At 34.0% G+C, this 16,265-nt stretch overlaps 1 protein-coding gene across 3 annotated transcripts in view; it reads left to right on the top strand.

The window, feature by feature from the left end:
- PRICKLE2 (prickle planar cell polarity protein 2) overlaps positions 1-15,854 on the top strand; it is a 372,653-nt gene extending 356,799 nt beyond the window's left edge. For 2 of the 3 annotated variants that reach the window (XM_053721002.1, XM_053721001.1), the window contains exons 8-9: positions 5,275-5,325; positions 13,271-15,854. In XM_053721002.1, the coding sequence (XP_053576977.1) occupies positions 5,275-5,325; positions 13,271-14,145 (926 nt within the window). In that variant the 3' untranslated portion in view covers positions 14,146-15,854. The remainder of the gene's footprint in view (positions 1-5,274; positions 5,326-13,270) is intronic. The other variant, XM_053721003.1, reaches the window with a different exon arrangement.
- Positions 15,855-16,265: the final 411 nt, after the last annotated feature.

Raw genomic sequence — 16,265 nt, 5'->3', positions numbered from 1 at the left:
AATATATATTGGCTGTGTTTAGAGTTGCACTACTTTTACTGTTGCAAGGCTAAGCCTCTTTATACTGGTCATTGGTAATGGTATTAACAGGTAATGGTGCTTTCTCTAACAGCTTGCAAATTTTTAGCTCTCTAGTTTTTTCTTATTATTTTCTTAATGTTTGCCCTAATAATCTTGTCACTGTGAAAAAAAAAAATACATTTCAATTGTGTATATTTTAATTTTAATGTTAGAATGATCAATTATCAACTTTTATGATTCAGATAGTGCATGCAATTTTAATTGCCTTTTTAATGTAATTATATGATTACATTTATTTTTCTCTCTGTGATATCCTTTGTTGAAAACCATACCTTGGTAGACTCAGAAGCAGCAATGCACTACTGGGAGCTAGCTGGTGATTGGTGGATGCACACAAATGCCTCTTGTCATTTTCTCTCCAGATGTGATCAACTAGTTCCTAGTACTTTATTGCTCCTCCTAAACCTGCTCTTCAACAAAGTATGCCAAGAGAACAAAGCAAATTTGATAATATGCATGCTATATCTGAATCATGAAAGCTTAATTTTGCCTTTACTGTCCCTTTAAGAATAAATTTTAGAAGGTATTGTCCCGTTATAGGAAAAAAGTGCACATTAAAGGGACATTAAACTTAAAACATTTGATCACACATGCCTATTAAAGTGACATGAAACACAAATGTTTTCCTTTCATGGTCCAGACACAACATACAATTTTAAACAACTGTCTAATTTACTTTTTTGTTCTTTTGGTAATCTTTGTTTAAGAACTGCAATTGCACTACTGGGAGCTAGCTGAACAGAACAATTAAGCCAGAGGCTTATATGTGCAGCCACCAATCAGCAGCTATCTCTCAGCTGTGTTTTGCTGTTCCTGTTTTCAACAAAGGATAGCAAGAGAAAAAAGCAAATGAGATAACAGTTAATTGGAAAGATGTTTAAAATGACATGCTGTATGTGAATCATAAAAATTTCCCTTTAAAACACAAAAAAATAGGTTAAAAATTGTTGGTTACCTAAAAAGATTCAGTTAAAACTTACAAAAGATGCAAACTGATATAAAGACAACCACAGTTCTACTGTAGACAAAGATAAACCTCCAGAAATATGAAAACAAAAATACATTTTTTATTTAGGATGGGAACACCCATTTTTTCCATTTCTAATATTCTTTTAATGCCTATGGATAGGTGTCCAGAGGTGGGGAAAATGCCCCTCTTTGTCCGAAATAAAGTAAAAATGACTATAATGACAATTTTCTCTAGAGAAGATAAAAGGTGTATATATAAATACATTTGTGTTTATTGAACTAAAGTTTTAATTAGATCCCTTCTTTACATCTCCTACATGACATGGTTCTTTTTAGAGGCTTTTCTAGTATTGCGTGTGCCGGCATTCTAAATAATTTAGTTTTGTTCTTGGACTTAAATCAGATAATTCCTGACACCGTGATGTGCAGCCAGACTGTTTTGGATTAAAATCAATTGAAATTGGTTTTAATACGGAAAAAGGAGTCTCTGTGCCCTGGATTCTCAAGTGAAGTCGTGCAAGAGATGCGTGTTTACCATATGGTCTCTTTGTTTAACAGATCAAGAATAAAGAGATATTATTGTATCACGACAAAATACACGAGTTTTAGAACCCATGATAAGTGGTTGTGAGAAAAATATAACACTGTCCTTTGAAAATTGGTCCACTTGGTAAAATCAGTCATAATAAAACCACGTCCTTCAAACGTCAACTTTTTTTCCCTTCAAATCATGTTGTTAGCATAATTTATGAAATAGAAAATATGTTTTTCATTTTCAGGTGAATTGAAAACATGTGCCGTTGTATACGTAGATCAATTACGAAACACAGGGACAATGTTTAGTTGTGGCTATATCCTCGGGTTATAGCTTGTATGTTTGGATCGTCTGTTGGTACAATAAATGTTTCTTGTACATTGTTATGAAACCTTTAGCTTAATTATGTTTGCATTTCCTCTTTTGAAGTCTTAATGAATTGTCTGTATTGTGTAGCAAGAACGTAACACAAAATGACTTTGTATAATATGATTGTTTGGAGACGGTCCCATGAGCTGTATGTCTAAATTTTTAAAGATGATAAACTATTGTTTTACGCAATCATATTAAACCAATTATGTCTAGAACTAGCAGTACCCTGGTGGTTTAAAACCTCAAAACATTTAGCCAAGTATTTTTGTATATTGTTTTTTTGTACATAGATAATATAGTGATCATCATTTTTATATGTACTCTTAATAGATATATGTTATGTTATCTCAATATTTTTGGCAAATACCTTCCTCATCAAATTTCCTTTTTTTTCTTGGTCTCTGACTGAAATGTGTCCCCTTTCCATAAAGACATTCTAAACAGTCTAAACACAGTCACAACAGTGCTTTTTAAAGAGTTTGCACATACATTATTGAACTGATGGTCATGACGGTGCCTTCCAGTTTACCATGTTAATAATGTAGACGCAAGAACATTGAAACCCACTGTCATGACTGTATTTGGCTTAGCAGGCATTGTCCTCTATAAAGACCTGTCATGAAGGCGCAATCTTGTTTGAAGGTCTTGTTTGAAGTGAGTTCACGCTTTACAATTTAAGAAATGTTAAAATCCAGTATAAGAGGAAATTAGTCTTTTCTATAGAAACATATAGTCATCATCTTGTTTTCAGATCACGACAAAAAGGAATCGGTCCTTTGACGTACAATAAAGAAACAATTCTGGTCAAAGTTTTAAAGTAACCTCATAGTGATAGAAAAATGGTCCCCAGTCTGCCTATTATGCCAATGTACAATAAGCTTTCAGATGGTTTACCAGTGGTGCGGATAGAAACGGATTGCAATAAGTTACTATGAAAGTTACGATCGCGTAATCGTGTTTTAAAACGCGGTTATGAAGACACCTGTACTGATAGTGAAAAACATAAGATTGTGAGGGTTAATTTAAATCAATTATTAAAATATTAATAAAAACATGACATTTGTAGATGTTGGGGTCCTGATGTGACTATTGAGGTATGCTCATCATGCCAAGATGCATATGGCATTGATATGGTTAATCAGTGTTGAGGATGTATTTAGATTGCAATAGGTTAAAGGACCATTAAACACAGTATTATAGTATACACAATAAATGCATAATAAAAATATAATGCAAAAGCACTTAGTTTGAATTTCAATAGAGTAGCAGATTTTTTTTCCTAACAGATTTCTTACTAATTCATCATGTGACAGCCATCAGCCAATCACAAAATGCATATACATATAAACTGTGAATCTTGCACATACTCAGTAGAAGCTGATGCCTCAGCAAGTGTGCATATAATAAGATTGTGCACATTAAGACAATGGAAATTAATTAGAAAGTTGTTTAAAATGCTGTGCGCTATAAGAATCATTAAAGTTTAATTTTGAATTGACTGTCCCATTTAAAGTCACACATGTAAATAAGTGTTTTCCTTGCCTCTAAACAAATTGGTTACTTGAGTACACCATTACTGTACCCATAAGAGGTGTGGATGGGATATTGTATAAATCAATTTCAGGTGACCTTCCAGCTTCTATTCCTAAAACAGGTAATTAACACATTAAAAGGGACAGTCTACTCCATAATTTGTATTGTTTAAAAAGATAGATAATACCTTTATTACCCATTCCCCAGTTTTACATAATCAACACTGTTATATTAATATACTTTTTACCTCTGTGATTACCTTGTATCTAAGCCTTTGCAGACTGCCCCCTTATCTCAGTTCTTTTGACAGACATGCCTTTCAGCCATTCAGTGCTGACTCCTAAATAACTCCCTCCACTGGAGTTAGCACAATGTTATCTATATGGCACACATGAACTAGCACTGTCTAACTGTGAAAAACTGTCAAAATGCACTGAGATAAGAGGCGTTTTTTGGAAAGTTGTTAAAAAGGAATGCCCTATCTGAATCATGAAAGTTTATTTTTGACTAGACTGTCCCTTTAAAGGCCTTTTCAGGGCTTTTCTGCTGAAAAGACGTTTGCGACTGCGGGTACATTTTGCATCTCAATCTCCAAAGAGACTTGACCAATTCGGGCAGAAAACCAAAATTTCAGGAGCAAATTGCAGATAGATTTTGATCGACCCCATAGTTTATAAAATGTTCTCTAATACAGATGGCATTTTAGCAGCCGCAGGATTTTAATTTAATGGTTGTAATAAGTGTAGATACTGTGATTTATCTTAATCTGTCATTTATTCGTGTTAATTGTTTACTGAAAACATTGTCTGAAAGTGCTGACGTCTGAACTGCTGAGCTTTCTGCTGAAGTAATGCAGGTTTTAAATAGGATTAAAAACACAATCATGTTTATGAGTAAGCTATTTGTTCACTTAAAGTGACATAAAAGGCAGTTACATTTTCATACTTGAGAGAGAACATGTACATATAAAACTGTTTTGTTAAAAGCATATGTACGTATGCTTAGAAGTAATAGTGCACTACTGGGAGCTAGCAGGGGATTGTTGGTTGCTGACTCATAAATAACTCCACTGGAGTGAGCACAATATTATCTATATGGCACACATGAACTAGCATTGTCTAACTGTGGAAAAACTGTATAATAATGCACTGACATAAGAGACTGCATTTAGCGGCTTAGAAATCAGTTTGAGCTTACCTAGGTTTAGCTTCAACAAAGAACACCAAGAGAACAAAGGACATTTGATGATAAAAGTAAATTGATAATTTGTTTAAAATTGCATGCCCTATCTGAATCATGGAAGTTTAATTTTGACTTGACTGTTCCTTAACATAAAAATGGGAAAGTGCAGCGGTTTAACCCTTTAATTACTTTGAGTTTTAGGTGGCCAAAGTGTGAACTCAAAAATGCCATTGTTCCATAGAAACGAAAGTTTCAAAATGTATAACACTACTTTGTTTTTTCAATTATTTTTTCAATTATTATTATTATTATTATATTAATTTTTTTTTGGATGTTTGCTGCACTGAATAAAACAGCGTTTTCTTTGAGAACTGAGATTGTCAAAATTTTAGCGATAGATACTATGTAGTAGTTGAACCTCTTCATAGTTTTACTTTAAACAGGTTATACTGGACCTTCTTATGCAAAACAATACATTGTAAACAAGAATAAGTCTATTGGAACCAATAATAAAATGCAAATGTCCAAGTCCAAAATCAAAATGCAACAACTCTAAAATGCAACTTTAACACTTGGTTTAACAAAATATTATTATATTATAGAATTCCACAAACCAAATATGAACAACATAACAACACATGGAGACACCATAGGTAAGTATAAGAAATCTGTTTGTAACCGTGAGCAAAGCTCGAATTGTAGGGAATATAGATAGACATTCATCTGTATAAAATGTTCTTCATCTATATAAAATACAAAAGAGAAGAAACTAAAGAGAAAAATAGAAATGGTGGTGGTGGGGGGGGGGGGGGGTAGTGTAAACCAAAGGCTCTTGATATTACCCCTAAGTTAAAGGGACAGTCTACTCCAGAGTTGTTATTGTTTAAAAAGATAGATCATTCCTTTATAACCCATTTCCAAGTTTTGCATAACCAACACAGTTATATTAATATACATTTTACCCCTGTGATTACCTTGTAGCTAAGCCTCTGCAGACTGCCCCCTTATTTCATTTCTTTTGGCAGATTTGCATTTTAGCCACTCAGTGCCCTCCACAGGCGTGAGCACAATGTCATCTATATGGCACACATGAGCAAACACCCTCTGGCTGTGAAAAACTGTCAAATGCATTCAGCTAAGAGGTGGCCTTCAAGGGCTTAGAAGTTAGCATATTGGAAAGTAGTTTAAAATCGCATGCACTATCTGAAACATGAAAGTTTGACTAGACTGTCCCTTTAAAACAAGGGAGTTCCAAAACATAAGTTTTTTTTACTGAAGCCAGCTGTCCCAATTGGTCCAGTAGACGTCAAGCCTATCTTGTGACATATCCATTTTTCCATTTGTGCAAAATAATGAACCAAATAAATAACCCTTTACAGATGCGGAGAATTAGCCTTTTCCAGTCTTTAGCTATACAGTAATGCAAAAAATATTTTACATGTGATGGAAAATATTTGAATACAATATCCCATAAAAACTGATCAAAGGTAAGCTAGACTGACAATAAACAGACAGCTGTACTTTGTGTGTTTATAGTTCCTTCTTTATTTTTTTGTACTGGAAAGATTTAGTTTATAAGCTTAAATTGCTTACTAGTCTTTCCATATAAAAACTATACAATATATTTAAGTGGATCAATTCTTCATAAATGAAGTGACTCATTTATCAAACCCTAAAATAAAATCTGTAGGTAACATTTACATTACCAAAATTTGTGCTGGGAATTGTGAAATAAATATTTATATATTTCAAGCTATAGACAATGGAAATTGCAAAGCCATTTGTTTATTAAGAAAAAATAAGTTTAGTAGTTGCGCTATTTCTTTATTATTAACTATATGAGGGCATAGCTTGGGCATTGAGGCATTACTCTAATGCCTACTGAAAGCTTTCAGGACTTCATTTAAAGATACTTTATACTATAAAAATTGTTTTCCCTTTTATGTGTTCAAAATTACTAGTTATGCCTACTGCAGAGTATTAAACGCATTGTAAATTGTTCATTCGTGTTTATTTTTGCATTTGGAATAAGTGATTTTGTTCATAAAAACATCAGCTGCTGTTCTATAGGACATGCCCATAGCAATGGCCTGAGCCTGCAAATAAAGCACATCTGCTAATATTATTTACAAGTATTGACATGCTAATTATAGCTGGGGAGAGGGGTGAAAAAGCAAAACCAGCTATTTCACATACAAACTCTCCCTCATTTATACCCCCTTCTAGCATAATAATCAGTACTATTGTCTACTGTTTATATATCAGGTAACATTTCGGGGATCAATCACCCCTTCATCAGACCACCCCTTCATCTTGTTCTGATGAAGGGGTGATTGATCCCTGAAATGTTACCTGTTTTTTGATGTGCCAATAAAAGCACTTTACATTCACAAATCCAGTGAGTGCATGCCTTCTTTTAATTGTATACCTATATTTGCCTGCACCCTGGTAGATGCCACTTGAGTGGGAGTGCTCTCTTTTTTGCAATATATATATATATATATATATATATATATATATATATATATATATATATATATATATATATATATAAAATCTCAAGCAGCAGTAACAGTAAAAAAGTTATTTTTAAATGAATATTGTTTCTGGTCAATTTGAAATGGCTGCCAAGCTCCGCCCACTGATGACATCATGATCTTGGCTGCATTAAAGGATTCACTAGTTACAAAGGACTCACTCACTAATTGGATCCAACAAACTGTCAATGCTATTCAGCAGAGTGCATAGATGCAGCCCAGATCGTGATGCGAGTGGTCTAAGCTTGGCATGTAAGACTTTAAGATGATTAAGGTGTAGAATGTCCCTTTAAGTGCAAATAACAATGTTGTGTCAAGGATTCCTATGTTAGAGATCCTTGACATAAGTGTGTAACTACCAAGTCAATTAAAAAGTCTCTTAAATTATATATTTAGATGAGATTACTGTTGGACTGTGGTTTGTCTTCTGTAATTAATCATAAACAGAGCTAGAGATTTTTCTTGAATAATAATTAATAGTTTATGACATATGGGGTGGTTAGTTATTCTGCTGGTAGTTGTTATAGATTCCTTATCAATTGCACATTTTTCTTTATTTTTAAAACTAAGAGCATCATCGGTTTTGTTGTGTGCCTCAATTATTTTCTTTTTTTAATATAAAAAGTTACTTTAACTTAGGGGGTAGATTTATTAAGCCCCGGATGCTGCTTTCTACGCCCATCGTTTCTCCTGAAACGGAAGTTAAAAAGCTGCTCCTTAACTTCTCGTGGTGGACTGAAATCATCCTGATCCAATACGATTGAGATTATTTACAGTCCTTGCTAGCAACCAGGGGGCGGTATTGCACAAGTATTTAACTAGAAATGCTTGTACAATGATAATCATGGGTGGAGATTTCTTGCAATTAACTTTTTTTTCTTTTTTAAGGAGCAGTATAATTTACCATTTGATATGTTTTTTTCCAGTATATAAAAAGGTTAAACTGCAATATTAGAACATAGACAATAATGCATTGAAATTAAATTTGCACATAAATGTTCCAAGAATCACATATTGATAATAAACATGCCACCCAACTTATTTTGCTCCTGTGTTTTAGGACTGAGGTCTAAAAAGTCATGGGTTTGTGATTCAGGGATCAGGTCCCTCATGGGTGGAGATTTAGAAGTATGGGTGTGGCCTCTGGTCATGGGTCATGAAAAGCAGACACTCCCTAGAACAGTGGTCACTGTTGCTTTCTGTCTTTTCAAAGTTGATAATGCTTTTAATGTAATAACAATAAATACAACCTGCAGAGGGTACAAGCCATTGTTCTCTCCATGATCTATTTATTGGGCACAACTTTCAGCTGAAGTTACTTACCAACTGGATAAGATTTAGGCCAATATTAAAGGGACATGAAATCCACAATTTTTCTTTCATGAATCAGAGCATACATTTTTTAACTACTTTCCAATTTACGTCTGTTATCAGTTTTGCTTAATTCTCTTATTATCCTTTGTTGAAGCAGCAGCAATTCACTACTGGGAGCTAGTTGGAAACACCAGTAAGCCAATGACAAGAGGCATATCTGTGCAGCTATCAATCAGCAGCTAGCTCCCAGCTCCTGAGCCTACCTAGTTATTTTTTTCAACAAAGGATACCAAAAGAACTAAGAAAATTAGATAATGGAAGTAAATTGGAAAGTTTTTCTTTAAATTGCATGCTCTATCTGAACCATGAAGGAAATTAGCTTCTACTGAGCATGTGCAAGAGTTCACAGCGTATACGTATACGACTCTGTGATTTTCTGATGGCTGTCACATGATATAGGTGACAGGAAAATGGAAGAAAATGTCAAATTTGTCAGAAAAAAAAATCTACTGTTTATTTGAAATTCAGAGGAGATTACCACTGCATTGTCTTTATTATGTTTCTTGGTCATGTGATTCTACTGTATTTAAAGGGACATGAAACCTAATTTTTTTTTCTTTTATTACTTAGACAGAGCATGCAATTTTAAGCGACTTTTTAATTCTATAATCAATTTTTCATTGTTCTCTTGGTATTTTTATTCGAAAAAGCAGGAGTTTAGCTACCAATCAGCAAGCGCTACCCAGGTCTGAACCAAAAATTGGCCGGCTCCTAAGCTTAGATTCCTGCTTTTCAAATAAAGATACCAATAGAACGAAGATAAATTGATAATAGGAGTACATTAGAAAGTTGCTTAAAATTGCATGATCTATCTGAATCATGAAAAAAATTGAGTTTCATATCCCTTTAATGGTTCTAACAAAAGATGTTATAATATTGCAAAGTATTATACTGCCCCCACCTGGCTACTTCATAATGCTACACGGCTGGCGAAAACAATGCACTGGTGTTACTGTCAGTGTGTCAGGAAAAAAACCCCCATTGGTTATCATTCTTATGTAAGAGTAAAGAATAATTTTGTATTAAAGGGACACTGAACCCCAATTTTTTTCTTTAGTGATTCAGATAGAGCATGCAATTTAAAGCAACTTTCTAATTTACTCCTATTATCAATTTATCTTCGTTCTCTTGTTATTTTTATTTGAAAAAGAAGGCATCTAAGCTTTTTTTTCAGTTTAGGACTCTTTCTTTATTGGTTGATTAATTTTTCAACCAATCAGCGAGAACAACCCAGGTTATTCACAAAAAATGGGCCGGCATCTAAACTTACATTCTTGCTTTTCAAATAAAGATATCAAGAGAATGAAGAAAATTTGATAATAGGACTAAATTAGAAAGTTGCTTAAAATTGCATGCTCTATCTGAATCACGAGAAAAAAACATTTGGCTTCAGTGTCCCTTTAAGGAGATCTATTAGGAGATCTAATGCAGTGTATTAAAATTGTGATCAAAACTGTCATCTCTTTGTTACTTTTTAATTACTTTGACAATTTTATATATGCAACCATCATTCTTTATGCTGTTTTGACATACATAATGCAAAGCACTTCCAAAACTATCAGCCCATTGTATTTGGAGGTTTAATAGCAATGTTTCATTATGCATGTCAACTCAACGTAGTTTCTCAGTAGAAAGAACACACCCTGTCTGTTCCCTTCTGTCTTCACAATGATACCAAGAGAAAGGACTCGTGCTGAAAGGATACAATCAAAATAAATGTGTGATTTTTGAGATGACAAAATTGCAGCAGTAGCTATGATTGGTTTTATTATGAGTGTCTTTATAAATGTTTTTTTTTTTATTAATCTGTGTCCTGATACAAGTATCTAAACCATGGTGGCTTTTGTTCCAAAAATTGCTCCAGTTATGAGAATTGCACTGCCTGAAATACTCTTGCTCTATTTTAGCATATTTACTGCCATTTATACTCAATCAAAATTGAACTTTCAATATTCAGATAGAGCATGCCATTTTAAACAACTTTCCAATTTACTTCCATTAACAAAATGTGCACAATCTTTTTATATTTAAACTTTTTGAGTCACCAGCTCCTAATGAGCATGTGCAAGAATAAGTGTGTATGCATTTGTGAATGGCTGATGGCTGTCACATGGTACGTGTATGCATTTGTGATTGGCTGATGGCTGTCACATGGTACGTGTATTCATTTGTGATTGGCTGATGGCTGTCACATGGTACAGGGGGAGTGGAAAAAGACATAACTTTTAAAATTGTCAAAAAAATCTACTACTCATGATTTGAAGTTCAGACTAAGTGCTATTGTATTGTCTTGTTATCTTGCATTTGTTGATTATGCAAATCTACTTTGTTGACTGGTCCTTTAATATGATTTTTTTTTTTTACATTTCCATTGTTAATAGTATAATAAACAATATGTGTGAAGTCTTAGAGGCTTCCATGATATACAAAGTATTAGTTAGACTTGAATAATTTTGTCTAAAGTAGTTTGATTTTTCAACAAAGTTATAGTACGACAATTTCTAGGCGTTTAGCCAGGTGATGCTATTTGTTACTAATTTATTTAATTTGCAAAGTTTGCAAAACTGCCACTAGTGGGCACTGTGAGATATTTTACTGTATGGAAACCTCATTTTTAACCTACTGGAGGTTTACAAAATGAGGCTTAGGGTGAGGCATATGATTATAAATTATGGTAATCTTTAAGCTATATTAAAGCTATTGTTGGTACAAGTATTTTTTTATTTTTATTTTTAAGCGTGTGCAAATATTTATTTGCAACGAAATCAAAATATTGGGCAGAGTAAAAAAAATTTAGACACACTTTTTCAAACTTTATGATCATATATAGAGAGTTATCCCCTGATGGGGTCACACAGTTATTACTCACCATAAAATATTCAATATTTTAAAATTCTAGTATCTAATGGTCATTAGACCCAAGGTTTATTCTATAAAGAATTAGATGCATCTTATATTCCACAGTGTCTTATACGCCATGAAGTAAAATAAATCTTGATTTTGACCTGGCTTTTAGTACTTTGCTTCCAGCTTCTTTACAGTTTATTGGTATATGTTAGGTATGGGCATTCCAATCCTTGGTTAGGATCTGAATGCAGAAGAAGATCGCCACTCTTTGCATTCAACTCTTTGATTTCTTCTTGTGAAAGTTCAACACGCTAAGATTTGTGCAAATCCAGATCTTAGTAAGTTGCACTTTAACAAGTAGAAATCCGGCTCCAAAAAGACCCAGATGTCACAAGCAGCTGCCTTCCTCCACATTCATATCCTAACAAAGGCTTCAAATGAAATTCATATCCCTAGTATATGTCACCTGTCTATGACATTCTCAATGGCTCTCAGATAAAATGTAATTTGTCCTTAGTCACAATTAACCTTGTCCACCACTGTGCAGAAGGTTGTGGTCTTCAGACTGACACATCACTCCAAAAATAATCATATCTTTAGCAAATGGTTGTGTTCCTCGGAAAAATAAAATCTTGTTGATAGATGACACAGATCTTAGCTTTAGACTGTTTCTCTTTAGGTATAGTTCTTTCAAGTCCATGAGGGTATTATTTAAAATCAGATGAGAAGTCGATTTCAAATAATAGCAAAGTAGCATCAACACATACAGTGTGTGGGGGGGGGGGGCGTAGAGTGAGAGAGCGAGGTAACACTGTTAAACTTCTGTGATTACCTTGTATCCAAGCCTCTGCAGACTGCCCCTTATTTCATTTCTTTTGACAGACTTGCATTTTAGCCAATCAGTGCACAGTGTTATCTAAATCGCCCACATGAACTAGCGCTGTCTGAGAAAAACTACACTCTGAGATGAGAGGAGGCCTTCAAGGGCTTAGATATTAGCATATGAGCCCACCTAGGTTTAGCTTTCAACAACGAATAGCAAGAGAGCAAAGCAAATTTGATGATAAAAGTAAATTGGAAATTTGTTTCAAATTGCATGCCCTATCTGAATCATGAAAGTTTTTTCTTGACCAGACTGTCTTTTTAAAGGGATACTGCAGTCAACTTTTGTTTTTTGTTTCATCCAAAAGAGAGCATTTCAAAATGCATTTCAGATTTTACCTGTTTTGTTTTTTTAAGTCTCATGGTCCTATCCTGAATAAATCAATAATTTATTTTCATTTTTACAAAGGTGTGTCCCTCTCTACCATTAAAGCAGAGGCAGCTGTCCTTATCAGTCACTGATAATTAGTAGAAAAATACAGCATTCATTTTAATTTCAAAGGACACTAAAAACGAAATGCATTCCATGCACCTCCCTTTAATTATGGGTGCCGCCATTTTGTAACCTAAGTTACACTGCAGGTGATGAAGATTATCTGCACATGTGCAAACACAAAAGCATTGGAATGTGGTAAAGGGTAGATTTCAACATAGTGGCAACCATGACTATAGGGAGGTGGGGGAATAACCTCAATACTATGCTTATAAAATGTATTTAGTGTTTAATGTCCCTTTCATTATAAACAGCCTTTACTTAACATTTCTTTCAGCCAAATAAAAAAAAAAAGAAGCAATTTTTGACCTCTTCAAAAGCTGCACTTTCATATTCCCGATAGAACACTTTTAAGCACATTGTATTTAAGCTGTTTTTTTCTACTACAAATAGAAGATTATTATATTTCTGCTGCATAATTATAAATATTATTTTAATGGGGTTTTTTTCTCTTCTTTTTTCAAGGTGCATCTGCAGATGGAGGTCCTAAACGGCAGGAGCATTTGTCCAGATTTTCAATGCCAGATTTGAGCAAAGATTCTGGTATGAATGTTTCAGAGAAACTCAGCAATATGGGGACATTAAACTCTTCTTCTCAGTTCAGAAGCGTGGAGTCTGTCCGAAGTCTACTCTCTGCACAGCAATATCAGGATATGGCACCAAATTTCAGTGAAATAGTTAATGCGGGTAAATATAGAGACCTTCCACCTCATGCAAGGCTGCGTCAAGGATTTACATTTGATAATGGTATGTCCATGAATGATATGTCTGGCCAGACCAACACAAAACTAACACCCATGAGTGAAAGAACAAGGAGACGTACACAAGCCCGAGATAATGACCAACACTATCGACACCATCGGCAAAGGAAATCAAGACGCTCTCGTTCTGATAACGCTCTTCACCTGACAAGTGAACAGTGCAATAAACAGAAAGAGAAACCCATTGTGAGAAACCGAGAAGAATATGAACAGTTCATGCAACAAAGAGGAGGTAGAGAGCTAATGGATCAGGCAAGTAGGAGAGAAATGTACAATCGGTATCAAAGAACAGCATCTGACATGGCTTTACAGAACCACCTCTTTGAAAGATGGGGGCAACATATGAACGAATATGATTGGTGTTCTACATGTTCCTCCTCTTCTGAGTCAGATAATGAAGGATATTTCCTAGGAGAACCAATTCCGCAGCCTACTCGTTTAAGATATGTAACCAGTGAGGACCTTATCCATCAGTACGGACAATGTTCTGGTGGAATTCCGAAGTCTTCCACCTTGGGTGGCCGAGGGCAGTTGCACAGCAGGAAAAGACGAAAGAGTAAAAACTGCATTATTTCATAACAATATACAAACATCTACAGGCTAAGAATGTAACATATAAATTAACAAATCACAAACCTGCACTGCTCTTCAAATTGAACATTCATTTTATTACAGAATGATAAAGGCAGTGAAATCTACCATTAGCGCTGACCAAATGGAGTATGGAGTCAGAGGCTAAATTCTTATTGACAAATAGTAAATTGATGAAAAAATGAGTATTGTTTTTATTTTGCACACTTCACTTTCAAAGCAACTCTTCACTTTATTACCTGGGTAGTTCAGTCCGCCAAAAAAAGAAGGAAAAAAAAAAAAATCAAGAAAAAAATAAATCAGAACACTGCCATGAATTTTTTTGTTCAGCTCTAAACCTATGTTCTTGTTTCGATTGTATGCCATAAAAAAATGTATATTGCTTGCCTTCATCATTCTATCACAATACCTGATACTTTTTTTTATGGTACTCATATTTTAAAGTATTTTTTAAATCTCAGATAACGCTTATGTTTTAAGTTATTTACACACTCATTGTAAATGGAATGTAAATGAGAGTTCTGATAACCTATTTTTGTATTTTGTAATATCGAAATGCGTTTCTATGTTTTGGGAATATAGATATTATGGAACTGCATGCACAGCTCAGATGTCTGGTTGGTTTTAATTGCAAACTGGTGTTCTTTTCGTACATAGTGCAATTTATACATTAGAGGTGTGTGAATTAATTCACTTTTAAATGTTAAGCAATATTGCAAAAGTAAATGTTAATCGCTATCAGGTTAATACCATATAGTGACCCTTATCTTTGGCAGTTATACTTTTAAAAAGTCTAGCACCTTACCAGAAACAAATCCACACAAAAAAAAAGATTGTAGACCACAGTCTGGTAATATTCCAGATATTTATAACCTTATTTACCAAAGTATATGCACATTTTACTTAGCTATCAAAGAGTATTATAAAATTGATTTAGAGTTTAACATTTTAACTACTAGATTCCAACTGAGCAATTGCGCACTCAGTAGGTAAAACCTTTTGAAGTTCATGCAAGTGGACCTTTGAAAATGAGGTAGGAGGCAGATCCATAATGCAAGTGCGGTTTATTCATACTGTATAAGTACAAACACACATAGTGTGGAAGGGCAGCTGCGGAAGATATGACGCGTTTCGCGCATGCTCAGATGCGCTTCATCAGAGATGTTGAACAACCACAGGAAAATTATCAGCCCAACAAAAAGTTTTCCATTAATCCTTTGTAGGATGGATTTATATGACAAATACCCTTTATCAACAGCCTACCAAAAATTAGCATAAAAACTGTAGCCAAAGTCCAAATTCTGTACAATAGTATTACAATGTGGAGTACTTGTAAAAGAACATAAAATGCCTATCGTGCAGTTTTGTTACGTCAGCATCCAATTGTGAGTGGTTTTATGCATCTGTGACTTGAAATATTTATCTGCTATCATTAACCAAGTTGAAGGAAATAAATAATGCTGCTTTATACCTGGAATGTATCATAAGAAGTAAAGCTGCCCAGCTCTTCTCATTTGGCATCAGGGCACAAATATAGAAAACTAGTATTTTAAAGTAGATTGCGCATTGTTGTATTAAACACAGACATTTTGCTTTCTATGCTTTGAACTGCATATCTTGTACTATCTTCAGGGTATTTGACATCATTTGCTGTTCAGATTTCAATATTAAAAACATATTGTCCTTGATAACAATCAGTACAGCGTCTATTTTTTATTATTATTATTTATTTGACTTTTATCACCTGTTTTTAATTGTAAAGTTGTTTTTTTACTGTATGATAATTAAAAAAAATAATATATATATAAATATATTGATATGACCAAAACTTGCAAAAAATGTTTGTCGTTCAGGTAGCATTGTTGTTCGTGTGCTACTTTGCTGTAGTCTAAATCGAACCTCCGAGATAGGTTGCACATGCACAATCGCGCAGCACAACCTAACTTTGTATTTATGCATATATATATATATATATTTTTTTTTTTTCTTTCTTAATGGTTCATTGTGTTAGTGGTCAAGCAAAAAATGCTATGCATTGCATATATATTTTGATTAAAAAATAGGTCTACAATTTAAAGGAGTGCTTTGTCCAAGCATATTTTTGCTAA

Source organism: Bombina bombina, chromosome 7 (assembly GCF_027579735.1).
Source record: "Bombina bombina isolate aBomBom1 chromosome 7, aBomBom1.pri, whole genome shotgun sequence".
Taxonomy (NCBI): domain Eukaryota; kingdom Metazoa; phylum Chordata; class Amphibia; order Anura; family Bombinatoridae; genus Bombina; species Bombina bombina.
Note: the sequence above shows the minus strand (reverse complement) of the source record. Positions and strands in the feature narration are given on the sequence as shown.